Source organism: Sciurus carolinensis, chromosome 2 (assembly GCF_902686445.1).
Source record: "Sciurus carolinensis chromosome 2, mSciCar1.2, whole genome shotgun sequence".
NCBI lineage: Eukaryota > Metazoa > Chordata > Mammalia > Rodentia > Sciuridae > Sciurus > Sciurus carolinensis.
Window position 1 is genome coordinate 198,492,900 of NC_062214.1, and position 25,966 is coordinate 198,518,865.

The 25,966-nt window shown below is 63.7% G+C and overlaps 1 protein-coding gene across 5 annotated transcripts; it reads left to right on the forward strand.

The window, feature by feature from the left end:
- The first annotated feature begins 1,506 nt into the window (after nt 1-1,506).
- Aspg (asparaginase) lies at nt 1,507-22,680 on the forward strand. Of its 5 annotated transcripts, none has more exons than XM_047534138.1 (15): nt 1,507-1,948; nt 6,913-7,018; nt 7,647-7,758; nt 9,187-9,312; nt 11,025-11,108; nt 11,976-12,102; nt 14,861-14,973; nt 15,866-16,048; nt 16,211-16,324; nt 16,828-16,950; nt 18,246-18,341; nt 18,552-18,715; nt 20,514-20,600; nt 22,051-22,150; nt 22,443-22,680. In XM_047534138.1, exons 1-15 carry the CDS (start codon nt 1,867-1,869, stop codon nt 22,572-22,574), a joined length of 1,749 nt encoding a protein of 582 aa, XP_047390094.1. In that variant the 5' UTR covers nt 1,507-1,866; the 3' UTR covers nt 22,575-22,680. The 5 variants fall into 5 exon arrangements, with proteins under 5 accessions (XP_047390094.1, XP_047390104.1, XP_047390075.1 ...); XM_047534148.1 differs by having other exon boundaries at nt 1,820-1,948; nt 6,836-7,018; XM_047534119.1 differs by lacking the exon at nt 1,507-1,948 and having other exon boundaries at nt 22,051-22,084.
- Nucleotides 22,681-25,966: the final 3,286 nt, after the last annotated feature.

Sequence of the window (25,966 nt, forward strand, 5' to 3'; positions counted from 1 at the left end):
TAGGTCTGAGAATACACATGGTGCAGACGGGTGACCAGAGGATGCCAGGTGTCCGTGCACAGAGAACACAGAGTGGGACGGCTGAGCTGCCTGGGACCCGCTGGTGCCACAGGTGGAGCTGGCTCTTGGATAGTTTTGACTGTAGAACCTGGTAAGGCTCATACATGCCTGGAGCCAGGGAAAGCCCAGGGCTGGGATTATCACCAAAGGCCTGCCCAGCCTCACATGTTTCCTGGGGCTGGTGATGGCAGTTGGTAGCTAAAGGAAGATTGCCAAAGGGCAAACTGTGACTCTCATTAGCTGGGGTAGCTGGGCTCTGAAGCGTCCCCTGAGAAGTCTGTCAGTGCAGCCATGTTCAGGGGCTCCTGATCGGATCAGAGGGCTGTGACCTCAGTGGTGGCTTAATTCGCTGATTCATTCATAATCGGAATGGACTGCTGGGTGGTACTGTAGGCTGGTGGGGCCTGGCTGGGGGGCTAGGTCCCTCCCTGCTGCCCTCCCTCTCCTGTCCGGCTGCCATGCGCTGAGCGACCCTGCCCCTCCATGCCTTCTGCAGTGACATTCTGCCTCACCCGGGCCCAGACCACGGAGCTGATGGACCTTGAGCTGGAAGTGTGAGCCCAAAATAAACTGTCCCTTCTGAGTCATTCTTGTAGGTATTTGGTCTCAGCGATGGAGAAGGAGTGTGAGTCGGAGAACCCGTTCCACCTAGAACGAGGCGAACGGAGAGGCCGAGGGAGCATCGGAGATGAACCATGGGAGGCACCCTGGGTTTTCAGGGGTGGCTGTTACCTGTTGAACCCCATGTTCCTGTGTCGAAGTCCCAATCCCCAGAACGTCTGAACGTGACTGTATTTGGAAATAGTCTTTAAAGAGACGATTAAGTTAAAATGAGGCCCATTCAGTGGCCCTAACCCAACATGCCTGCTGTCATCATACAAGGAGGCACCACCTGTCAGCCAAGGAGAGGACCCAGGAGGAACCAAACCTGCGGCCACGGAGATCCAGGACCTCTGGTCTCCAGAACTGTGGCGCAGCACCTTATGTTTGAGCCACCCAGGCTATGGCGTTTGTTCCTTCTTTCTTGGTCCTGGGAATTGAACCCAGGGGTGCTTTACTACTGAGCTACGTCTCCAGCCCTTTTTATTTTATTTTGTTTTGAAATAGGGTCTTGCTAAGTTGCTTAGGGTCTTACTAAGTTGCTTAGGGCCTTGCTAAGTTGCTGAGGCAGGCCTCCAACTTGTGATCCTCCTGCCTCAGCCTCCCCACTCACTAGGATTACAGGTACACACTGCACTGCAGCCTGCAGGCTGTGGTATTTCGTCACCTGTTAGCCTGCAGGCTGTGGTATTTCGTCACCTGTTAGTGCAGAACAAATAAGCACAGAGCCCTAATGGACCCGGGGCTCCCCAGCTCCTCAGTGGCACAATGGCCTCTGCGTGATTCCTGATTCTGGGAATCAGACACTGGAGGGGCTCTTCCTGCAGACCCTGCTCAGCTCTGTCCTCAGCAGTCCAGGCCCCGGCTGCCGTGCACAGAGACAGGGGGATGGGTTTCACTGCGTCGGGGACCTAGCCTGCAGCACGGGCTTTGGGGAGCACCGGGGCGTGGGGCTGCGGGGCTCCGGAGGTCCTGGGCGCTCGGTCCGAAGGCTCGGCCTTTGCAGCCAAGGCTGCTCCGGACCCGCCCCCGGAAGGTGCCGCCCCCGTCCCCCCCGGCAGGTGACGTGCCCCCGAGCGGCCGGCGGCCGCCAGCACCGGCCCAGGTCCGCGCAGGGCTGGCACCGCCCCCGCGGTCACCGCCCCGCGGCCACCGCCCCGCGGCCCCCACGTGTCCACGGCGCCAGCGGTGCCCGCGGTCCTGGGCATGGCGCGCGCTGCAGGGCCGGAGCGGCGGGTTCTGGCCGTCTACACTGGCGGCACCCTCGGCATGCGGAGCGAGCAAGGTGGTGAGTCCTGACCCCGCGCCCTGAGTCCTGAGAGGGGAGCCTCCGGCCGCCCGCCCGCCCGCCTCCCTGCGCCCACAAGGGCCCTGGCAGAAGTCGGGACAGTGGAGGGCTCAGCTGAGCGGCCCATAGGTGGGGTTGGTCTGCAGTCTGCCTTTGCAAGGCTTCTGGAGGCCCCCGGTGGCACCTAGAGAGGGAACCTAGCAAGGAAAGGGAGGGGAGCCCCTCAGGACCTCCCAGGCACCCCTGGCTCAGGGACAGTGGAGACAGCGGCTCTCTGAGTGCCCCTCCCCCAGGGCTGCGACCACCCTGCAGCCTCAGGGCACCTCTGCCTGCCCCTTGCTGCCCCTGCTTCACTCTACACAAGGAGCCTCCTCTTGCTTCTCTAGCTCCAGCCCTCCCTCGTTGCCCACCCCCGTCCTGCGTGGGTCCCCTGCCAGGAATGGGGTCCACTCTGATCCTGGCCTCTCAGGTGCTGTCCACACATCTGGCACTCAGTGCCTCTCCCTGGTGGGACCTTTATGCTGCCTGCTGGACACTCAGCTCCCCCCTGGCCACCCCTTTCCACTGTACTGGGTACTCAGAAGCCACTGTTCCTCTCCCAGTGGCTCCAAGGGCTGCAGAATACACAGCCATCCCTGAAGGCCCCTCAGAGCCAGGCCTCAGGACACAGACCTGAGTTGAGCCTATCCCTCATGGACTCAGGTACCAGGGACATGGTTCACAGGTTGGTGGATGCCACTGAGGGACAGGGAGTGACGTGGACCCTCTCTCTACTCACACCAAGAACAAGGCTGACATTAAAAGTCATGATACACTCAGCTGGGCGCAGTGGCACATGCCGGTAATCCCAGCAGCTCAGGAGGATGAGGCAGGAGGATCGAATGTTCAAAGCCAGCCTCAGCAACTTAGGGAGACCCTGTCTCTAAATAAAATACAAAAAAGTGGTCAAGCACCCCTGGGCTGAATTCCCAGTGCAAAAGAAATGCATAGGAGGTTGGTCCAAGAGGTGCTGTTCTGCCAGTGGGCTGTGGGACATGTTGCGTTGGGGCTGTGGAGAGGGCCCTCTGAGTGCTCGTAGGGCTGCAGGAGGCGTAGCTGCTGGGCCAGTGTGAACCAGGCCTGGCCTGGACTGGCCCTGTGGACTCCACCTGCAGAGTCCCGTTCCACTGCCTGCTGCTGCCTCCCAGCTCCACACATGACCAACTCCTGCGCTCTCCAACTCCACATGTGGTCATCCTGTGGCAAAGCTGAGGGACAAGTGGACACTGACCACAGTCCCGCCTGAAGGAACACAGCGCCCTCTGCCTTGTGCTCATCTGGCAGCCTTGTGGGCTGGTTCACAGGTGCATGCTGCACTTCTAGAGGTGGACCAGACTTTGATGCCCAAAAGATGGGGTGTAGTGGGTGTCGATTTCAGGCAGGTAAAAGTCTGCTAGGATCCCAAGAGCTCTGGGTCCCGGGATCCTCAAGGCCTGGTGAGAAAGGGGGATTGGCAGGCATCTACCCATGCGTCAACCCACCAGGCAAGCTCAGAGTGGCAGCCCGTCCTGCCCAAACCAGGTCCTGGAGCCCTGGTGAGATGCAGGGAGCTCCCAGGGCAGTTCCGGCTCAGCAAAGGGCTGTGGTCCCCACACCAGCCGCTTCCAGAAAAGACCAACCCCCACCTCTGGCAGCCCCAGAGTTTGCAGCTGTGACTCTCCTCCTTCGGAAAGGCTTTAGGGGTCTTAGCCCCAGAGGACGAGGCAGGAAGTGAGTGAGGTCTGACTCCTGGCAACCCCCAAGAGGGACTCCAGGCCTTAGGCCTGCTCTCCTGTGCAGCTGCAGTTGGCTGTTCTTCAAGGACATGCAGATGGTGACGGGGCACCTTGGATTTTTTGCCTAACAATGTGTGTGAAGTGAAAGGCTTCCAGAAACAAGGTAGCACTCACAGGCCAGGGAGTGAGGGACAGCTGGACGGGCTGGTCCTGGGCAGGGGCTCTGGGCAGAAGGTCTCAGGCAAGCCCCAGCCCTCTTTGCACCCCCAAGGGAGGCTGCAGGCCTGCCTGCCCTGGAGTTGTGGCCCCACAGGCACCAATGATTAACTTGCTCAGTCCTGCTGACCTGGGCGTGGGTGGGAGTGGCGGCATGGCCACAGCCAAGCTATTTGGGTTGTCGCTGTTGTAACAGCCTCTACGCTTGCTGGACACAGGGGCCTGCAGGGCAGAGCACACCCTATGGCCCCAGCCCTGCCAGAGTCCTGGGGGGGGGCAGAGGTGATGGCACAGGGCTCACCTTTTAGCCAGTTCCTTTCATAGTTTAGCCAAGAGGCATTAAAACCCAGTAACCCAGGCCTTGGCCTGGCCTGCACAGAGGCCACACAGGAACCCAGAGGCCTCTGTGTCCAGCTGTGGCACCTCTCACCTGCTGCCCTTGGGACCTGGCTCCTGTGGCCAGGAGAAACCCCAGGACACAGTGGTCCAAGGCTGCGTCCCTTTGTGTGGCATCCTGCCCAGTGGCCACCTTTGACCTTGTGGGGTGGTGCCCGTGGCCATGTGAGCACTGCAGCATGACCTCTGTAGCCACAGTCCGGCCTCCCTCCCACTCGGGCATCCCAGACTTGGTGGTCGTGGTGGACACACTGCCCCTAGAGCAAGCCCCATCTCCACTTGAGCATGTGGGAAGGAGCCCAGAGATTCTGGTGAGGTCAGTCACCTGCCTGCCATGTGGGAAGGGCCAGCAGGGGCAGGGCTCAGGCTGCCTAGGCCTGACCCTTGGAGGACCCTCAGCAAGAAAACCAATAGGATTGAGAGAATCAGAGTTGTCGTGAAAGCTGATGCCGACTTAGAATGGTAGACACCATGACAGCTTGCAGATTAAAAAGAATACCCTGGAACGTAGAAAAGGCGCGGCGGGGTAAGGCCCAGGCCCTCCTAACAGGTCATTTTCCCTGTGCTTCCCGCCTGCCCGTTCTGGGCTCTCGGTGCGTGATGGCGAGTTTGCAGGATTTGCCTGGGGAGAAAGGCTGTGATGCCCACATGCCCCGAGCAGGACACCAGGGCCTGTGCCCCCTCTTGCTAGAGGAGCCTGAGTCTGTGGCTCCTTTGCAATGGGCTGGCACTGTGGGCCAGGAAGAGTAGGGAGCCGCTGCCGGGAGGGCGGAGCCTGTGGCCAGAGCTGCTCTTGGGGGAGAGAGGGCCAGGTCTGCGGCGACCAGAGGAGGGGCAGTGAGGCTGGTGCCTGACTGCCCCGCACAGTCGTGCTCTCCATGAGGCCAGTGGGACTGTGAGCTGCATGAGAGGACATGGGGGTGCCAGCCCTTCTCCTCGTGTGCTCCCCTGGTGCCACGTGCATGACCAGCAGCAGTTGATGGAGACAGTGGAGAGTCAGGGCCACCTAGCCGCCAGGCCTGCTGTTGTCCATTCCAGGTGCTCCTCCTTCTCCTCATCCCCCACAGTGCCCATGTGACAGAATTGTAGCCCCTGGATCATCCATATCCTCACCCTGCACCTGTGAGTGGGGACCTTCCCATGGCAAAGGGGCCGCAGATGTGATCAAGGCCTGACTCTGCGATGGGAGGTGCAGCTGGGTTGTCCGGGGCGGGGGAGCCCACCTGTTCCCAGAGAATTCCTTGCTTGGCTACGGAAGAGGCAGCCAGAGAGACGAGGCAGAAGAGAGGGCTGGCTCTGAAGACAGAGCTCAGGGCCACAGCCTGGGAGCGTGGTGGCCTCTTGCTGCTGAGAATGAGCCCCGAGGACACAGCACTTCTGCTGTCCCTCACATGGGACGGAATTCCGCCAGGCCCCTGAGTGGGTTCAGAATGGTGCCTAGAACTTCCAACAGGAGGCACAGCCCTGAGGACGCCTGGGATGGCCCAACTTCTCGCCCCAGAGCTGGGAGGTGATAAGGGGCTCTTGAAGGCTTTGTGTTGGTGGCAATTTGAGACTCACAATAGGAAATTGTCCAAGCAGCCAAGGATGAAGGCTGGAACCAGGTGATGCCCAGGTACACTGACTCCTTCCGAGTCTCACATCTCAGTCAAGGATGTGTCTCTGGGGGACCCTGTTGCCCTTGCCACCATGTCCCAGTTCCCAGGCACGTGGGAGGCTCACAGACGGTGGTAAGGAGAGGTTAGTTCACTTGTCCAAGGTCACAGAGCTAGCAGGAGCAGCTCAGGGCACTGGCCAGGAGCCTTTGTTTTCAGGAAACATGCCTGTGACCTTGTAGGACAGGCACCAGTTTTGCACAGGGCCACCTTAGGTGCACAATTCTGAGATGCAGAGGCTCAGGCAGGGGCGGGCTCTGGTGGGACCCACCTCTCTGGGCACTTGCTGTGTGCCAGGCCCTCCCATTCACAGGACAGGGCAGGGGGTTAGGCTGGAGGCTGGAGGCTGGAGTCTGGACAGTCACACACAGTTCAATGCCATCTGGGAGCTCAGGACCAGCAAGGGAGCCTGCGGGAAGGGCACCACTACCCGGGCACTGGGGAGGGCTCTCTGGAGGTGGCATCCCAGGCCAGGCCTCGGAGCATTGCTGGGTGAGAAGCGGAGGAGGGCAGGACTTTGGGAGCACCAGCAAAGCATCCTGGGCATTCTGGGAGGTGGGGTGGAAGTGTGGGTGGGCACACGTGCGGCCTCAGGAGAGGGCCTAGCTCAGTGGGGAGAGTGGGTGTGTGTAGAGTGGGGCACACGCAGAGACAGGACCTGGCAGAGGGGCATGCAGGGCCCCCGGGCTCTGGGTTCCAGAGGAGGACTCGGCACTGGCTCCATGGGAGGAAGCTGTGGCTTCCAGACGCCAGCTGCCACCCTCCCAAGACCTCCAGTGGCAGCCATGTCCCAGTCCCCCTGGCCTCTGACTTCCATGAAGGCCCTGCCCAGGCCACCCCTGGTCCTGCCCTCTGCTCCTGCCCAGGGCTTGGCTCACAGGACGGAAGGAAGTGGGCCGTGGCCACCAGCCCTGACCCCACACTGCCTGGACTCCACCTGTAGTGCTTGTCCCCGGGAGAGGCCTAGCTGCCAGTCTGAGGGCGCTGCCCATGTTCCATGACCAGCAGGCCCAGGTCTGCAGCCTCCCGGACGACACCCTGGTCCTGCCGTGAGTACGGGTCCTCCCGGGGAGAGGAAGGCAGACACTGAGCCTGGATGGTGCCTGTTGGGGTCCACTCATGCCCTTGCAGGAGGCTTCAGCTCACTTTCATGGGGCTTCACAAACTGACTGGCTGTCCCCGTCCTGCTCCCTGTGCCCCACTGAGCCCACTGGGTCAGTGAGCTTGAGGATGCCTGTTAGGGACGGAGCCCATCTAGAGAAGTGGGGCTGGCCTGGCAACCTCTCCCTCCCGGGCATGGCGGTCCTTCTGTTTCTTGGCTCAGCCCAGCTGCCCAGGGCCCTTGGTGGCTGGAAGGCTCAGCTGGAAGCTCCCCGTGGCGGCTGCTCTCCCTGAGTGGGAATTTCCCAGCATGGACTCTGGCTGCTCACAGGCTTGCCTCTCAGTGCTGCTATGGGAAGGTGACCCTGCTGGGGGCATCCTGCTGTGGACCACAGCCTGTCTCCTCTGGGGATTCCAGGCAGAAGGGAGGTTGTACCCTGTACTCAGGATGCTGAGACCTTAGCAATATGCAGGGCCCACTGACAGACGTCGCTGGGCGCAGCGGCTGGAGCTGGGCCAGAGGAGAGCAGAGGATCAGGGGGCTTTGGATCAGGAGGGGCGTTCTGCCTCCCGCAGGCCTGCTGGCCCTGACCAGAGGATCATCTACACGGTGCTGGAGTGCCAGCCCCTCTTCGACTCCAGTGACATGACCATCACCGAGTGGGTTCAGATCGCCCAGATCATAGAGGTAGGGGCAGGGGCTGTGGGCGGGGCTGTGGGCGGGCGGATGGGAGGGAGGGGCGGAGCCACTGCAGAAGCCCTTGGGGCGGTGGAGAGTCTGCCCAGCCTGAGACTGGGTGGTGCCTGGGAATGGCAGCCCCAGGAACGGAGCAGGTCCTTGAGGTACACTCTGGTGCAAAGCTCCGCAGCCTTTTCCCTCCTGCAAGCGGAGGATGGGCACCGAGGCCATGTCCCTGTTCTTGGTGAGGGAGCCGAAAGGCCAGAGCAACCCCCACCGCCATCACCACCCCAGCTCCCGGCATGTACCCATCCTGGGCTCCCTCACCTGCCTCCTGGAAGAAGCACGCAGTCCCCTGATTGGGGTCACTTGGGTCACATGCTTATTTCCTTCTATCTGAGACACAACAGCCCCCCAACCCCATAATCCCTCCCCGACCCCTCCACCAACTTGTGAGCTGCTGGGGACAGTGTGTGACCCTGCGTCTGTCCCATTCCAGGAATGGGGCTGCCAGTGGGCACGTCTGGCCTGGGTTGTGGAGGTCTGGACAGCGCCCCTTGTTTGTGGCTGCAGCACCCTTGGGGCCAGGCCTGACTTTGACAGAGGTCCAGATGGTGCCCTGTGGTCCTTCCAGATTCTGCCACCCAGCCTCAGGAAGGCCTCCTCATCCTGCAGCCCGGCCTGGCCAGCAGAGGGTGCCCCGCCCCACTCCTGGCTACTCTGCAGTCCCTAGGCAGCCTAGGACCAGGGACCTAGGAGGGTTTGTGGCCAGAGCTGTGCTCCTGGTAGCCATGGCCTGGACAGTCACCCTATGTAGGTAGTGGCCAGAAGCTATCCCCACATGGCCAGTTCACTTCTGCTGCATGGCCAGTGTGCCTGGGAGGGCTTCTGGCCTTTGCTAACCCAAGAAAGCCCTTCCTCCACGTTTGTCTCTCAGCCTCTGCCCACTTGCCCAGTCCCCTTCCTCCCAACCACCTGCTGGCAACGGCCAGGCCTTGTGCTGGTTGTTTGTGCTAATGCTGACCATCTCTGGGCAGAGAGGTCCTCGCCCCACAGCCCCCAGTGGCCCTGGAGGCAGTGGGCCCTCGTCCAGCACTCTCAAGATTACCAAGCCCAGTTTTGAGGTAGCCCTGCCTGGGGAGACGCTAACTGGAAGTCTAGGGGGAGTCCAGGGCTCCCTAGGACCCACGTTCTCCCATGCTCTGAGGCAAGCCACAGGCCAGGGCCCAGGCCCAGGCTGGTCTTCTAGAGAGGGCCTCTGGGCCTACGGGGGTGGTCACGTGGTGCCCCCTGAGTCCCTCTACCTGCCTCCTGGGCCCCTTCCTTTCTTTCCTAGTGTTAAAGGGGACAGGCTGCTGCCCTGACTGAGCACCTGTTCCCAGGAGCAGGGCTGAAAGGGGAAGGCCCAGACCTGCCCTGAGCTTGCTGCCCCCACAGAGACACTACGACCAGTATCATGGCTTTGTGGTCATCCACGGCACTGACACCATGGCCTTCGCAGCCTCCGTGTTCTCCTTCCTGCTGGAAAACCTGCAGAAGCCCGTCATCCTCACCGGTGCCCAGGTACCCCGGGGTCGGAGGCTCCTGTGCCACAGGCCTCCTGAGGCCTCAGAGCAAGTCCCAGCTGGGACCCGACCTTCTTGCTCAGCTCCCTGGGGCAGCTCCTGTGTGCCCCCTGGAGGCCCAGTTCATTCCTGCTCGACCTCCCGGGGCCAGTCCCCAGCAGTCCCTGTGGCTGAGGTCCATGGCCTGCTGGTGATTTTGTTCAGCCATGAGGCCTCAGGAGAACCCAGAGCCCAGCCCCAACAGCTCCACCCTCGAGGAAGCCGTTTCTCTTCTAGCTAATGGGCTTCACATCTGCTGTCCACTACAACAGCTTCATATCTGCTGTCCATTCAGCATGGTGGCCACCCCAGGATAGGTGCCTGGGGAGGCCCTGGTCACCCTCCAGCCTTTGTGCTTTTCTTCCTTCTTGCCATGGTGGTTCCCACCAGTGCCCTCCCTGGGGACCCAGCATATGATGCCCCCTCCTTTCTCACCCTAAGCTAGCACACCCCTGCCAAAGCCAAAGTTGGTGGAATGTTCTGGAAAACTGCTATATTTGAGGGCAGGGGACAGAGGAGGTCTGCACCCCCATTGGGGCCTGTTAGAAACTGACCTGGGGTCCCTGTTGCCTGCAGGTGGCTTCACAAGAGGGAGCCCCAGTGGCTGTTGGGGTCAATCTTAGATGAGCCCCTCAGCATCCTTCCCCACTGGGGAGGCTGAGGCCTGGGCTCTGGAGGCCAATCCGTGTCCCTGTGAGCAGAACCCCATGAAGCTCCAGGGAGACCCTCTTGCCAGGGCTGCCAGATGCCGTTCAGAGGTGTCTCTGCCACCCCCAGCTTGGTCTCCCTGGCTGCTCAGAGGCATCCAGGGGCAATGGTGCCCTGTGCTGAAGGCCCCAGGCCACTGAGCACACCTCTGGTGCCAGGCATCTCCTGTCCTGCCTGGCTCCTTCCCACATGTCCCTGACTTGGAGTCCCTGCGAGGCGCATGGGGCTTGGGCTGATGACCCAGCCCCTCCTAGACCAGGGGAGTGAATGCCACGCAGCTCTCTCGGGGGGGGGGGTGGGCACTGCTGGCCCCGGGGGCACCAGCACGTTCTAGCTCACTGTCACGAAGCACCCGTCCCTCCCTGTTGTGCTGCAGGGGAAACTGAGGCTCTGGGCAGGCTCACCCACAGCCATGTGCCACCCCGTGAGGGGCGGAGCTCAGGAGGACCAAGGACCTCACCCTTTGGGCCGGGGTCTCTCCCTCCAGAGACCCTGTGCTGACCACTCCCCGCAGACCGCGCCACGACTGGCCTCTCCCGCGGATCTGGGCCTCTGCACACCCCAAAGCAGTCCTGCCCGTGGGTGCCCTCCTGGGAAAGAGTGGCGAGGAGCTGGGAACTGTCGGAATCACCCAGCGCACTGTCCACAGTAGACACCCGCAGCCCAGGGACGGGCTGGACTGTGCCTGGGCATCATCGTTCGCTCCTTCCCACCCACAGCTCCTATGATAGCAAAGAGCTGTCGTGTCCTCAGGACCAGGGAGCCTGGGCCTGCTGTCCCCTGGGCACTTGACCTGCATGGAGCAAGGCCCTGGGCTTGGGCTGGCACTGTAGCAGGAAGCACTGTGGTGGCCATGGAAATGGGCTGCTCCTCCCTCCCCTAGGCTGGAGGACTTGACTGGGGAGGGGAGCAGGTGCCCCTTTGCTTCTTGGGCCTCAGCCCTGACCTGTGACCTCTCCCCAGGTTCCCATCCACGCGCTGTGGAATGACGGCCGGGAGAACCTGCTGGGGGCCCTGCTCATGGCCGGCCAGTACGTCATCCCAGAGGTACCTGGCCTGGCCTGGCCTGGTGGGGGTCGCCTCCATCCAGGGCAGGACGGTGGGTGGTGCAGCCCGGGAGCTCCCGAGGAGCCGGGGCAGGAGCTCGTGGTTTGTGCTCGTGGCACCTGCAGGCGAGGGCCCGCAGCCTTCTAAAGATGCGCCTGTGTTCCAAGTGACGCATCGTGAGCAGTCACTGATGCGGGTGGACGGTCACCCATGTCACTCCCCAGAGACGTCAGCGTGGTCAGTCTGGCGGGTGCCTGTGCAGTCTTCCCATCACGATTCGTTCTCGTACTGTCCGTGAGCGCCCGTTCCCGGAGCGCGCTCGGCTTGGGGCGCAGCTCGGGACTCCTCCTTCCCGGGTGGTCGTTAGGGCTGCACACCCCCTCCCCCCTGAGGCCAGGGCGAGGAGCAGGTTTGTCCTCAGCGGTTCCCTGGGCGGGCGGTGTTGGAGCTGGGGCCGCTCCAGAGCAGCGTTTCCAGGCCGACCCTCTGCCTGCTCTTGTCCAGCCCCTCCTCGAGGACAGCTCTTGAGCAGCTCGGAGGCAGGCAGCTCCCCGTGCTCCTTGCCCCTGTGGCTGAGTTCATGGGGGAGAAGCAGGCCCAGAGCCCCTCCTGGGGCCAGCAGCCAGCTCCCCCTGCCCATGCTGCCCAGGCCCTGCAGGCTTGGGGTTTGCCTTGGTGGTTGGCAGGGCAGGAAGGGGCCTGCGGGGAGCAGCCATCCATGGAGGTCGCTCCTGGGCAGGTCTCTGCCTGCGGGTCATCTGCCGACCCCTAGGTCTGGGCATCCCTGCTGATGGCAGGGTGGTGGGGAGAGCTGGAAGGAGACAGGCCCTGCCCCCAGCTCAGAGCCCCTGTCCCTCTCTCCTGCAGGTATGCCTGTTCTTCCAGAATCAGCTGTTTCGGGGCAACCGGGCAACGAAGGTGGATACTCGGAGGTTCGCGGCCTTCAGCTCCCCCAACCTGCCCCCACTGGCTACTGTGGGTGTGGACATCACAAGTGAGCAATCCAAGAGCAGGGTCGCTGATTGTGGTGCTGCTGGACGGAGGCTGTGGGCTCCGGAGTGGTCTCCCTGATCTGGGGGAGGGCACGGTGCTGGGTTTCGCCCTGAGCTGTGGAGGAGCCAGAGGGCGACTTGGAGAGGGCGGGCCATGGTGCCCCGTGCCAGGGAGGTGGGAGGTCTCGGCAGACCACCACAGGTTAGGAGCTGGGGCTGGAGGAGAGGTTTGGGGATCTGCCTGACCCTCCATGTGCCACAAACCCAGGAGTTTCTCTCGGTGGCTGTCTACGGCTCTGCCACACAGCTTAGCCCTCCTTGAGATGTGGGTCCCTGTGGTACATCTGGTTCCCAGGCGTTCCAGGGAATCCACCTGTCCTGTCCTTATGGTGCCAACAGATGTCCTAGGCTGGTCCTGAGGCTTCCCCAGGGGAGGCCCGAGCAGCCTTTCCTGACCCTGGGTGTCATAGTGGCACTCTGGTCAGGCCATTCTGGAGACTCAGGCCACCGTCTTTTCACCTGAGGGGTCTAGTCTCCTGAGGGGTCTCCACCTTCCTGGATGCGGGGCCCCCTGTCTCTTGCCTCTCCCTGGCTCTTGCCCCTTCATGCCCTGGGGCCTGTGTCTCTACCCTGCTGTCTATGGGGTCCTGTCCCCAGGGATCTGTCCCAGAAGAGATCTCTTCTGGATTTGCCCAGCAGAGCTGGCCTTTCTTTCGGGGATGTTTTGGGGTCTTGTTACCTTGCCTGCCCCTGGGTTCCCCGTGTTCATGGCAGGGCAGGGCTGCCTGTCTAGAAGCAAAGCTGCTGTTCTCGTTTGACTGCGTGACTGTGTAGGGCCCCAGCCCTCTGGGAGGTGGCAATGTCTCTTGCCCACCCCGTGCTTCTGCCTGGGCCACTGCAGGCCTGTGGGTTGGCACAGGGTGTTTCTGGGGGCCCAGAGAGAGCTGTTCTTGGGGATCTCCTGGTATAGCAGGTGCTGCCGCCACTCGACCCTCACTTTAGGAAGGAGTGGATGCCCCCAGAGAGAGGGATGGGCTGTGGGCATCCAGGGCCTTGACCCTGAGCCCTGTCGACGGCCCCAGGCTCTGACTCCACGCCCCCTCCCCTGCCCTCCTCCTAGTACCTTCCAGAGAGTGTAGAGCCAGGACTGTCCATGTCTAGTGTGCATCGTGCACCCAGGACTCCCAGGCCGAGCTGGGGTCCTTGCTCCCCAGGGCTAGGCAGTCCAGAAGGCTGCCTGGAGCGGGCAGCACAGGGGTGGGCGTGGTGCTCAGCCCCTGCAGCGGGAAGGAGCGGCGTTCCCCGGGGCTGAGTCACACCTACGGGCTCAGGACTGGAGCTTCTCCGTGGGCGGACAGGCCTTCACTCTGGATCCCAGGGCCTCTGCCACACACGGGACCCACGGGGCTCAGTCCCGGCCCAGCGGAGCCGCTTCCCAGCAGAGTGGAGGCCGCTCCGGCCGCAGCCCCCAGCCCCTGCCCACCATTCCTCCAGGTCGTCCCCGCATGGGCCAGGTGTGGGAAACTCACCGCGCGCCCTGACTGATGTCAGGCTGTTGGGCCGGTTCTGACACCCAGTGTTGAGAAACCTCGGCATGTGCCCAGGGTGTGGCTGCTGGGCCCCTGGGGAGGGAGAGGGCTGAGCCAGGGCCCCCTGCTGTGCACCCACTGGGCCAGCACCAGGTGCCAGGCCTCTCTCAGGTCCTTCACTGGCCCACTGGGAAGTGAGGGGAGCTGGCGGGACCATCTGAGGTGGGCTGCAGCCCCTTCCCCGCCCTTTCTGCCTGCCCAGCGAAGGATGCCTCCTGCCATGGGGGGGCCGATGACCTCTGCCACTGGGGGTGGAAGACTCACTGCCCTCCCCACTCCTCCCACCCCACCCCCATGTGTGGGTCCAGAATGTTCTGTTCGTGATTATATGTGAATCACTCTGGAAAAAATGGCAGGAGGCACACAGGCCCCCACCCCCGCGGGGTGCAGAAGGTGGGAGGGCGAGCCCGTGACTGCCTGCCTGCACCTCAGCCACGGCCCTTCCCTGGCACCCCTCAGCCTAGGGGAATCCCCAGGTCCCACTCTGTTGGCTCGAGGCCACGTGAGCCACGGGCTCCTGGAGCTTGGCTGCTGGGGGCCTGGCAGAGAGGTGGCCTCCAGGCCTGTGCACAGGCTGACCCCCTGGGGGCTTCAAGGCGTGCTGACCTCAAGTTCCTGTCCCTCACTTCCCACAGGTCTGGGGTTCCATGTCGCCCTCCCTGGGCCTGGGTTGGGGGTGATGGGCGCACCCCAGACCTCCAGGACAGGGGGGAGAAGGGGACGAGGCTGTCTTTCCTCGAGGGCGGGGGGTCATTTGCTAGTCAATGTGCTAGGCAGTGAGCATAGCGGTGTGTCTCAGGCAGCTGGCTGCTCAGAGGACCCTGCCTGGCTGTCAGTCCTTCCACCTGAATGCCACTGCCTCACGACACCTCTGCTGCCTGCGTGGCTCAGCGAGGCCTCCCTGCCATGTTTCCCACCCCAGCCCGGCGTCACCACGGCCTGACCATCAGTCTGTCTCCCTGGGTGGAGAGCACCTGCTCCCTGGGCGCCCTGCCTGCTGCAGAGCCTGGCACAGCCAGGACAAGCCCAGAGCTGGAGGGTTTGCCTGGAGGGGAGGCAGGGCAGGGGCGAACCTCGGGCTCGGAGGACATTAGGGAGGCCTCCCTACGCAGAGGCCTGAGCAGGGCTGGGGTCCCTGCAGGGCCCACACTCTGCCCCTCTGTCTTTGCAGTCAACAGGGAGCTGGTGCGGAAGGCCAGCAGCAAGGGCCGGCTGGTGGTGTGCAGCAGCATGGAGCGGGACGTGGGCCTGCTGCGCCTCTTCCCTGGCATTCCTGCCTCCCTGGTAGGGGCTGCCCGAGTGCCATCCATGGCTCCCATGCCCCCACATTCCCAGGATCGCCAGGGCCTCACCTGCTGCCCAGGGCCCTCAGCCCCCAACAGCTCCCAGTGCCCGTGCTGGACCTGCAGCATTGCAGGGTGGCCCCTGCTTTGCTTCTGCCTCCCTTTGCCCCGCCCTTCCCAGGCCAGGCTTGAAGAAAAGAGCTTGCCTTGCCGGGAGCCCTTTGGCTCTCAGCTTGGAGGCCGCCTTCCTGGGCTGGAGTCCGACCAGCACAAGGGCACCTGCTGTGGACCCTCCCTGGCGTCTCAGCTGAGGCTTTGGAACCTGCTCACCTTTATTAGTGGTCTTGCCTGCATGGATCTTCGAGGATGCTCAGGGACACGGGGCCCCTCTGGGACTGACTGATGGTAGCCCCAGGACTCTCTGCTCCCCGTCGCCGCTTTTTATGGCCTTTTGTCTGCTTCTGCTGTTAGCCCCTCAGCTACCAGTTGTTCTTACAGTGGCCACAGTGCCTGCCTGTCCTGTTTTCTAAGATGCTGACGGGAACCCAGGCCCTGTCCTCTGTCCTTGAGTGGAGCTTTCCAGCCTGGTGGGATGTGGGCAGGTCCCAGGGAGCCCTGAGAGTGTTAGTGCAGCTCATGGCGCCTGGGCCTGCCACCTCCCCGACATGTTCCCAGTGTTCGTCCTGCCACTCCTGCCCACGCACAGTAGACGTGTCTTCCCTGTGGGAGATGTGGCAGGGACAGCCCTCCAGCTCTCCCCAGGCCTGCACACACCTGCTCAGAGCAGGACGCCCCTGGACATGGTGTGGGTGCCTGGGACCAGTCTCGTGGGTCTCCACTGTTGGAGCAGAAAGCAAAGACCCTCACCATGCACCCCTGCCCCGCTGCCCCAGGTTCGGGCCTTCCTGCAGCCCCCTCTGAAAGGTGTGGTCATGGAGACCTTCGGCTCGGGGAACGGGCCCACCAAGCCAGAACTGCTGCAGGAGCTGCGGGCGGCAGCTGAGCGTGGCCTGGTCATTGTCAACTGCACCCACTGCCTTCAGGGGACGGTGACTGCAGACTATGCATCTGGCATGGTAGGGGTGGGAACCTGAGGCCAGAGAAGGAGGGCAGCCTGGGGGCACCGGCAAGCTGGCTCTGACTAGTCCCATGCAGGGGAGGTTCCGGGAAGGAGCACAGAAGCTGCAGGGAGGGGCCATGGCTGAGCTGCCCTTCTGCCCCTGTGCCCTTCCTCGCAGGCCTTGGCGGGAGCCGGCATCATCTCTGGCTTCGACATGACGTCTGAGGCTGCCCTGGCCAAGCTGTCCTATGTGCTGGGCCAGCCGGGGCTGAGCCTGGATGATAGGAAGGCGGTGTGTGCATCCCTTGGGCTGTGGGCACAGGCTTGAGGACACTCACAGCTCCTGAGGGTGTGCCTGGGGACTGGAAGAGCCTTCCTGGCTGGCTGTGTGTGTGCCTGGTTTGGAAGGGCAGGACGTGAGGCTCCTGTTGGGAGGGAAGGGCCAGCTCTGGGCCCAGGTTCTGCCCTGCCTGGCCCGAGCACCCCTTCCTTGCTCTGCTCTGGGGGTCTCACCTGGCTCAGGCTGAGCCTCCCCAACTGTTCCTGGATGCCCCGTCCCACTCCTGTCCTTCCCAGGCAGGGCTCAGACATGGCCATCCCCTGGCCCTTGGGCTTCAGTCCCTGGTTGGTGCTTGGAAGGCCCTGAACTGGTGGGACTAGCCTATGTGGGGACCCTGGAGAGGGGGGAGCAGGAGGTGGAGTTTCAGGACAGGGCAGCTTCCGCCCAGGCCCTGGGCTCCTGGCTCCACTCGGCTTCCTACCCTGGTTGAGCCCCTGGCCTATGTCCTCTTGCAGCTGCTGGCCCAGGACCTTCGAGGGGAGATGACTCTGCCCCCAGTGAGTGAGCGTGGGTCCTCACTTCAGGGCAGCACACTGAGCCACGGGGTCTCCTGGCTCCTCAGTCTGAGCATTGGCCAGGTACTCCCTGGTGCGGGTGGCAGCAGCAGGGAGGTTGAGAGGCACCTGGGACACGTCCCTTGGGACCTGGCAGACACCAGCCATTGCAGCTGTGCTCCAGCCCAGGAGCTGGCTCCAGCCAGGGTTCAAGGCCGAGGTGTCCATGGAACAGAATTTGGGAAGGGACCTTCCTGGCACACAGACATGCAGACACATAGGCACCTAGGCCAGGGCACATCAGCACTGGGTCTCAGGGCTGGGGCCACCTTGGAGCTGGGAGTTCCCGAGTTGGGCAACATGCTGCCCATCCTGGGGCAGAAGTGGGGCCACTGGGGTCTCCACAACCCTACCTGGAGACATGGTCGTCTCTGAGCTCCCCACCCCTCTTACAGCCTGGGGTCCAGACCCCGGAAGGGGAGGTCAGCTAGGGACCCTGTACCCAGCATGTCCACCTGCCCCCCGAGCCTCTGAGCCAAGTGCCCGGCGTGGAGCTGGTGGAGCAGAGCACTGCTCCCAGGCTGCCTTGGCCCTGGGACCTCCTTTCCCTGGGCAGAGCAGCGCTGGTGAGCCGCACGTGTGTTCGCTGCTGCTGTCCTGCCCATGGGCTCGCTGGGCCTCGCCAACCCTGTCATCCTGGCTGCAGCCTAGGGGCAGCACGGTAGCTCAGAGCCTGCCGTGCGGGTGCACCGGACCTTCCCAACATCCCGTGGCCTTGCTGTGGGCAGGCCGTGGTCAGATGAAAGGGACTGGGGTGTGTGGCCTGTTATTAGGGTGGCTGTGTGGGGGCCGTAAATGTCTCAGCAGTCTGCTCTGTGATCAGCTGGGCCATGAGCACTGGATGAGGTGGCACCTCTGGGGCTCTGCTGGGAGCCACAGTTGGGAGCCCTTAGATGACAGGGTGCACAGAAGGGCCCTTCCAGGATGTGCCACCTGGGAGCAGGGTCCTTTTCCAGGAGGGGCCGCATGGTCACTCGCTCCCTCGGGAGGTGCCTGACGATCCTGTCCCTGACAGCAGTGGGGACGGAGGAGATGCGCACCTCAGAGGGCGTGGTGAGCTCCAGTTGCACAGCGGGCGGGGGAGGAGCCGGGTGGTGACCTCCTCCTGACCTTGCTCCCAGGCAGCGGGGGCCAGGTGGCCTCTGCGTCCAACAGTGAGATGAGATCTAAGGCCTCCCGTGTGGCCACTCCAGCTCTCTCCTGGCGATGGGGACCCACTGCACACTGCATGGGGGAGGCAGGGTTCACACAGTACTGGAGATGTGGCTCCACCACGCCTGGTCCCAGAATGAGGCTCTGGGTGCACCGTCTTCTCCCAGGAGGCTGAGGCCATGTGGCATGCCCTGACACCGGGTCTGGCCCTTGCTGCAGCCCACTCTGGTGACCTGGGGGCCCTGCACGCACTTGAGAGGCTGGTGAGCTGCTTCCGCCCGGATCCGCTGCTGCCGCCTGGGCCTGTGGGCAGGGGTGCTGGCGTCCCAGCGGAGGGACTTTGACGGGGCCTCGAAGACTCACTTAACCCTTGCATACCACCCGTGCCCGTGCCCCTGACCTGCCCTTCCCCTCCTGTGGTCTGCCTGCTGCCCAGCCCTCTCTCTCAGGGGTTTGCGTCCTGTGTCACCCAGGGCACTGGTCTGAGCCTAGAAGACCCTGTTGGTCAAACCCTGTTGCACATGGCAGCCCAGCGAGGCCACACCGGGGTGGTAGCCCTGCTGCTGCAGAGAGGAGTGGATGTGAATGCCCGGGATGAAGACGGCCTCAGTCCTCTGCTGCTGGCCGTGAGGGGCAGGTATTTGGGGTCCTGGGTGCTGGATGAGGACACCCATTTGGTGTGAGCAAGGACTGTGTGGGGTGTGACCAGGGCCAGAGGGAGGCCGGGTCGGCAGGGCCGTTGGGAGGGCTTCATGGAAGAGGCAAACTCCAAGCTGAGCCAGGTGCACCCTGGCAGGTTCTAGAAAAGGGAAAGCCACTGGCAGCACAAGGGACTTGTGTGCACTCTCCAGGGACAAGGGAGAGCAGGCCGTCATCGGGCTGTGGCGGCAGTGCCCAGGGAGGCTCAGGGCCCTGCCAGGCCCTGCCCCACCTGGTGCCCACCTCTCAGTGTTGCCTGTTGGTCCCAGCAGCCCGGCCCTGCCCCTGAGAGATGCCAGGAGCAGGCGTGCGGTGGTCTTCTGAGCCAGCCGTGAACGGAGGGGAGGGAGGGAAGATGCCCCCAAGGGCAGGGGCTCGGCCCACACCACGTGCCCCTGCTGGCGCCTGTGCCCACGGCTTGGAGCACCACCTGCCGTGCTGACCTGAGAGCCCGTGTGGGCTGCGGCCGGCAGGGCTACGCTCCTCCTTTCCCCTGGGGCTCCCAGCAGAGGCGACCATGGCTCACTGACAAGGTGGGACAGACCTGCCTGACAGGTTGTCCACACCCACCTAAACCCTCTAGACCGGCCTCCCCAGGGTTTCTCCCAGGGGGCCTGTGTCCTGTGGCCCGGAGGCTGTGTGCTGCTCCTGAGCGCCTCACGGAGGTGGCAGGTGTCTGAGGCCAGGGTCACCAGACTGTGGTGGCCAGTTCTGGACCCTGCCCTGCCAAGAGTCCCAAGTGGGGCATGTCACCTCTGTGAAGGGTTGATGGGGTCCAACCCTCTTCCCAGAACAAGCTGGGAGTGGACGGTGAGCTCTGCACCACGCTGGGTTGATCTGGGCTAGAGATTCTGGACCGGGCCTCCTTGGGCGTGGGCAGGTGGCATGGAGCTGAGATGAGCTCACTCGGGTCCCGCCTGGCTGTCACAACACTCCCAGCAGTCTCCCCAAGACCCGCCCAGTCCTGTCACTCGAGAGCCACGGGGCATCCGGCCAGTGCCCCACGCGCCAAGCTTCCCTGAGACTGGGGTGGCTGTGTAATTTAGGGTGCACCCCAGCACCGCAGATGGTGTGGACACAGCTCTCGGCTGGCAAGTTGGCACCCCTTGTGCTTCGCTGCAGCCCCGGCCTTGCTGGTTCCCTTGTGGCCTGCCAGAGCCCTGAGCCAGCTGCCTCTGGAGGAGATGGCTTCCGGGCTCCCGCTAATGCCGCCGCTCACTCTGGTCTGCAGGACTCCAGCCCCCCCATACCCAAGGGCAGATGTGGGGCACAAGTGACTCAGTTTCCCCACAGCCAGCCCCAGGCCTGGCCAGGGGAGTCAGGTCACCTCAGATGTGTGTGAGACAAGTATCCAGGGCGCGGGGGCTGGCGGGCTCAGTGTGGGAGGCTGACCTTCAGGGTGTCTGCAGGATGGTGGAGCCTGTGGGACTCGCGGTCTGCGCGGAGGTGCTGCTCAGCCAGGGCTGTTTGGACCCTGACTTTGGTGTGGGTGCTGACCACACCCTGCAGACCCAGATGTCCTGAAGGGGCCCCGGGCAGATGGAGGAGGTGGGTCCTCAGGATGGCCTCACCTGAGCCCAGGCAAGCGGTCAGGGCAGCAACCTTGCTGGGCCAAGGCCCAGGGATTTGCCCTGGCCCCCGTGCACAGGACCTGAGGTGCTGCTGTGTGGAGAGCGGGGCCAGGGGTGCACGGGCCTGGCCGGGTCTGATGGCCTACACACGCTTTCTCACGGCAGGCATCGAGGTGTCATTGGGTTGCTGCGGGCTGCTGGGGCCTGCCTGTCTCCCCAGGAGCTGGAGGACGCAGGGACGGAGCTGTGCAGGTGAGGGCGGCCAGAGCGGGCATGGTTTTGGGGAGAAGGCACAGGGCTTAAGGCAGGGAAGCCAGACCCGCTGGGAGGGACTGGTGGGCCCAGGCGTGGGGGCTGAGGAGGGAGAACCTGTGCCCAGCTGGGGTGCACCAGCCTGCTGACGGGCGGAGGTCTGTCCCGGAGCTCACGAAGGGGTCATTCCCTGCTAGAGGACAGTCCAGTGAGAGTGTGTGTCCTGGGCGTGCCCGCCTGGGGCTCAGGAGGGGTGGGGAGAGTCAGGAAAGGGAAGGCAGAGGCAGGAGCTGGGTGGGGGTGCTGGGTCTCCATCCCTACCCATCAGGAGCCCCGGCCCAGAGAATGGGTGATTACTGTGGACTTCAGGCTGGCGGGAGTGGGGTGAGGTCCCTGCTCAGGAAGTGGACCGTGAAGCTCTGGGACCTCGACCCCTCAACACTTTGACCCCAGCAAAGCCTCTCTGTGCTTCAGATGTCCCCAGTGCTCAGTGTGGGGCTGGGTAGCCAGACCCACTGGCCCCGGTCTTGGACCCTGCGGTTTTCAGTGTTGCGGGGGTTGGGGAGGGGGGAGTGCTGCTCGCGGCCCCAGCCCTGCCTGCCCTTCTCAGGGGAGGGGCTAAGGATGGGGCCCAGGAGGACGGGAGCCAGTCTGGCTTTGAAAGGGCTTCTGGGGTGGCTTGGGCTGGCCACGTTGGCTCCACGGACAGATGGGGAGACCGAGGCAGCAGGGTCAAGGGGAGCTGGGCCAGAACCGTCCTCTGAGCTGCTTGGCTGGTGGGGTGGGGAGGCTGTGCCCGGCCGCCCTGCCAAGGGCTCACTTGAAGGAGTAGCCTCCTCTCCCAAAGGCCTGTGCTGGAGGCATGGGCACAGCTCCCAGAGGAGCTGGGGGTGCCATTCCCTGAGGTTTGCCACCAGAATTGCCCAGCACCACCGTGGGGCCTGCTGCAGGTGCTTCCTGACCAGGAGCAGAGTCCTGGGTCCTCAGGAGGGTCCCTCCCCACCCACCTGTTCACCTGGGGTAGCCTCCAGGTGGAAGACGCCTGGGAGGGTCAGCGTACCCCTGACCTTCTCCAGGGCAGGTGGGCGCCCCCCTTCCCTGGCAGGACCTCCTGCAGCTGCCGAGGTCCAGCCACGGAGTGCCTGGCTCTCCTCCCTGCCAGGCTGTTGTGAAATGTGAAACTGGCAGGGCACTCGGCAGGCAGGCAGTGTGCACGCCGCGTGTGCACGCCTGTGCGTGTGCCCCTGTGCACCCTTGACCTGAGTCAGTCACACCCACTGGGCGAAACCAGACTCGGGGCGCCGCTGGCCCCCGCAACTCTGCCCCCAGGGCCGGGCGCTGCTGGGTCAGCTGTTTGGGGCTGGCTTTATAAAAGTGCCTGGAGCACTGGGAGGGGTGGGCAGGTGGACGGGTGGCCGGCAGGCCCTGACGGCGTCCCCTCCACCCCCAGGCTGGCCTCCCGGGCAGACAGCGAAGGCCTGCAGGTGTGGTGCCAGGCGGGGGCCGACCTGGGGCGGCCGGGCTATGATGGGCGCAGCGCCCTGCACGTTGTGAGTGCCCGCCTCTGTGCCCTCTCTGGAGGTGACACCTCCAGGAAGCCCACCCTGACTGTCCCACCAGCTGCCCTCCTCTGCTGCTCTAGCGGGAAGGCCAGCTCTGGGGGCTGTGCTTCTCCTGTGAAGAGCCACGGGGCCACCGCTCCCCACCCCAGGCCCCTCTCAGGCCCAGAGCTGTGGGGGAGAAGGGGAGGGCCCTGGGGTCCTGTGAGGCCAGGGCGTCCGGGGGGCGGGCTCTCAGGTGCAGAGGTGCGGAGGCAGCCCCTCCCCGCGTGCTCTCCCACAGGCGGAAGCAGCCGGCCACCTGGAGGTGACAGCCCTCCTGCAGAGCCTGGGCCCGTGTTTTCAGGAGACCTCACATTTTCAGCAAGTGCTGCCTGGGGTCTCGCCTGAAGCTATCCTGCTGAGTAAGCCATAAGCCATTCCTTCCTACTGTGACCCGCTGGACAGACTTCCCGAAAGCCTAGAGGCCTCTGTTGGGCAGAATGGCAATACAGTTGCCGTGGGGGAGCTGTCCCCCCAGGTCCCCAAAGCCATCTCAGTTGGTCTGTCTGGGCTGCGGCTGTGGGGGGCAGAGGGCTCCGTCTGCACCCTGGGGGTCGGGGTGCTTAGCCAATCACTGGAGGCTGCCCTCCTCAGCCTCCCTGCACCTGCACGGGCTGTTCCCTCTGCCCCACCTCAAGTCCCCCGCCTCTGCCTGGCTCGGAGGCCACTTCTGGGGGAGGCCCACCTCACCCACAGTCCTATGTAGCTCCCGCCCCTCACAGTGCCTGCCAGGTTCCCGCCTCACCCCCTTGCCCCAGCATTCCCGTGCCCTGACCGCATCGTAGGGCAGGGGCACAACAGAGGGGCGGAGGGAGACCACAGGGGCCAGAAGGCTTGGCACCTGCTCCAGTAATGAGTGCCCCTCAAGGCTGATCCCCTGTCGCCCCACCCAGACCCAGTGCAAGCCAGGCTGCCCAGGCTGCTGCCTGTTGGGGGAGGCAGGGCCCTGTGTCAGTCTGTGGTGCCAGCCTGGGTCAGGGGCAGGCTGCAGGTGCCCATGGCTGGGTGACCCCTGCCCAAAGAGAGTGATTTTCCCGGGCTGGTGGGCAGCCACATGCCCCATCAGAGGCTGGTTGGGGTTGAAATCAGATGTTTGAACCCCAGGCAGTTCTTGGTCCAAATTTTATGTTGTCCAGTGGGGACAGAGCCTGCCCCAGGTTCAGAACCCCCAGTGTGAGCCACTGACCACACCTCTTGCCACATACAGCCCTTGACCTTGCTTGCTGGGCATGAGAAGCTGCTCCCTGGCCTGGGTACCTCTCCACCTCATGTCCAGGAGGATTCCCATCTGTCTGTCCGTCTGTCTGGTCCTTGGGCTAGGGATGTGGGGCAAAAGCGTGACCCCAAGGGCTGGCCCTCGGCATCCAGGCAGGCCAGGCAGGGCTGTTCCGCCCACACCCTGGGCTCCTCAGCCTGGCTTGAAGGCCTGGCTGTAGCCACCTCGCTCCTCACCAACACTGCTCTGCCCAGCCTCGCACACCAGGGTGCCCCAGAAGCATGGCAGGCCCGGGAGGCTTGTGCCCCACACCCGTGAACCTTGACGAGTGGGGGTGCCCGGAGCAAGGACAGGAACCTGAACTTGAGGCCCAGGAGCCCTGCTGCCGCTGGTGGGCTGGGACCTCAGGAGCCAGAGATGCAGGGACAGCGGACACATGCCTGTGGAAGCCAGGAGGGGCGAGGCTGCCCCTGGGTCATGCTGAGCCCACCCGGATGCCCCCCACGCAGCTCTCAGCTCTGCTCCTGAGGGACCAGGTGGCCCATGGCCACACCACACTCAGCACTTCTCCCTGGCCTGCGGAGTCCTGGATTGTGAAAGCACGGGTGGCTCACGTTACCCCACATGGCAGGACCCTCCCAGAGCAGGTGCCAACCTGCCAGTGTGGAAACGCCCACTGGGGCCCAGGATGAGCACCCTACCATGTGGAAACACCCACTTGCCCTGGTGTCCATGTATGCCCTGCTGAGCTGGCACCCCCCCAAGTGGGTCAGACAGGGTTCCACAGAGACTCGGGCAACGGGGCAGGGGGAGCTTGGGCAGCAAGGCAGATAAGCAGCACTCCCCACAGGGACCAGCGGAGGTCAAACCCCGTCACAGGCCCCTGGCACACTTGTGGGGTGTACGGCCTGAGCTGGCAGCCCCCAGAGGGGCGAGTGTCTGGAGAACCCCGGAAGCTTCAGGCCACCCTCTGAAGCCTCCTGGGGTGCTCCTGGGGAGAGGCCAGCCCAGCCCCTAAGTCTGCTCCTGGGAGCCACTGAGAAGTGGGGCAGAGGGCCGTGCCCAGGCTCCGCGGGGACATTGCTGACCTCCAGCCCCTCAGTGAGCACTGGGAAGCCCGAGCAGGTGACCCCTTTGGAGTGCTCATGTCCTGCTGTGTGTTGGCTCCTCCTTCCCCTCCAGCCCCGAGGAGGGCACTGGGTCACCTCCCTTCTTACAGATGAAGAGACTGAGTCACAGGGCTGTCCGGTCCTGCACCTCGGCCTCTGCCTGGGCACCTGGCAGAGCTGGGCTGAGCCCGCCTGTCCTAGCATCAGCCTCCTCCCCCGACAGTCGTGAGGCCGGGTCAGAATGGGGAAGGCCTGGCTCAGCTCTGCTGCTGCGTGGGAGGTGGCTGAGCCCAGGGCCAGGCTCCCGAGGGTGGCATTGCTCACACCTGGTAATTTCCCTCTGGGGAGGCCTCTGCTCTCACGGCCATCAAGAATCATCTGAGTCCCGGAGTTATCTCTGGGGAACATCTCCTTCCACTGAACCCACCGTCTATGTCCCCGCCTTTTCTACCCTAGGACGGGGCTCCACAGTTGAGGGCCCTCTAGGGTGACTACCCCACCCCAGCTACAGACAAGGAACCAGATCTCTCTTTCGTGCTGGCAAGTTCTCCTCTGGCTGTACCCTAATAGTTCCTGTTGCAGGGGAACCACAGGGACTTGTACTTGTCACCTCGCCACAATGGTCCCCTCTGAGCCGAGACAGGGCTCATGCTGGCTGAGTGAGGGGCGCCCACCCAGGCAGGTGTGGAGGGGGAGTCTGCCCCCCACGGGGTTGCTATAGGGCAGGGCACTGCAAGAGGAGAGGTGGGCTCTTCCCGCAGAGGCGATTGGGAGCAGTGGGTTCCAAACTCCTCTTGATCCCAGGCCACTACCCACCCCCAGTCAGCCCCTGACTCCACTCCCACGCAGAGCTACTGACTAGGCAGGGGTGGGTGCAGCCCTTCTCTACTGCAGGAACTGGTGAACCTCTGAGAAATCACTACTCTTCTGAGTCTGTTTTCCCAATTGCAAACAATTCACTCTACAGGGTGTTTTGCAATAGTTATACTATAAGCAGCTCAGGTGAAACTGTCCAGGGACTCCCTTACAGCTTCGTGGCTGGTCCCTGGCCTGGGTTCAAGCTGTGGCTCCTGAGCAGAGAACGTGGGTCTCTCCTGGGTGGCCCTGGGTAGCACCCTGCACTTGAGTGAATCATGACCACCCCTTACTGCCCACCGGGGGCTTCAGACTTAGGGGAGAGCTTGAGCGGGGCACCTAGAGCCCCCAACCCCGCCCAGTGGCTCCATTTCCCTGCCCTGGGCTCCATTGGCAGAGTCCCTGGGAGGCTCCACCTGGGCTCCACCCTGCACCTCCACCCCGCGGGTGCAGAGCGCCTCCAGATTGCCACGGCACGCCGGCTCCCGCACTGGAGGGCACAGTGCCGGCTCCCGCTGCGCGCGTGCAGGGGTGGCACCGCGGGGAGGGCGGGCGTGGGGCGCCCCGTGTGGGCTGTGAGGAGGC

Bases quoted from the DNA above. Each gene is read 5' to 3' on its own strand.
- Aspg (XM_047534138.1), top strand. From the start codon at position 1,867: ATGGCGCGCGCTGCAGGGCCGGAGCGGCGGGTTCTGGCCGTCTACACT. The intron at 12,103-14,860 runs GTGAGCAATCCA...CTGTCTTTGCAG, and splicing joins TGTGGGTGTGGACATCACAA to TCAACAGGGAGCTGGTGCGG. The intron at 16,325-16,827 runs GTGTGTGCATCC...GTCCTCTTGCAG, and splicing joins GCCTGGATGATAGGAAGGCG to CTGCTGGCCCAGGACCTTCG.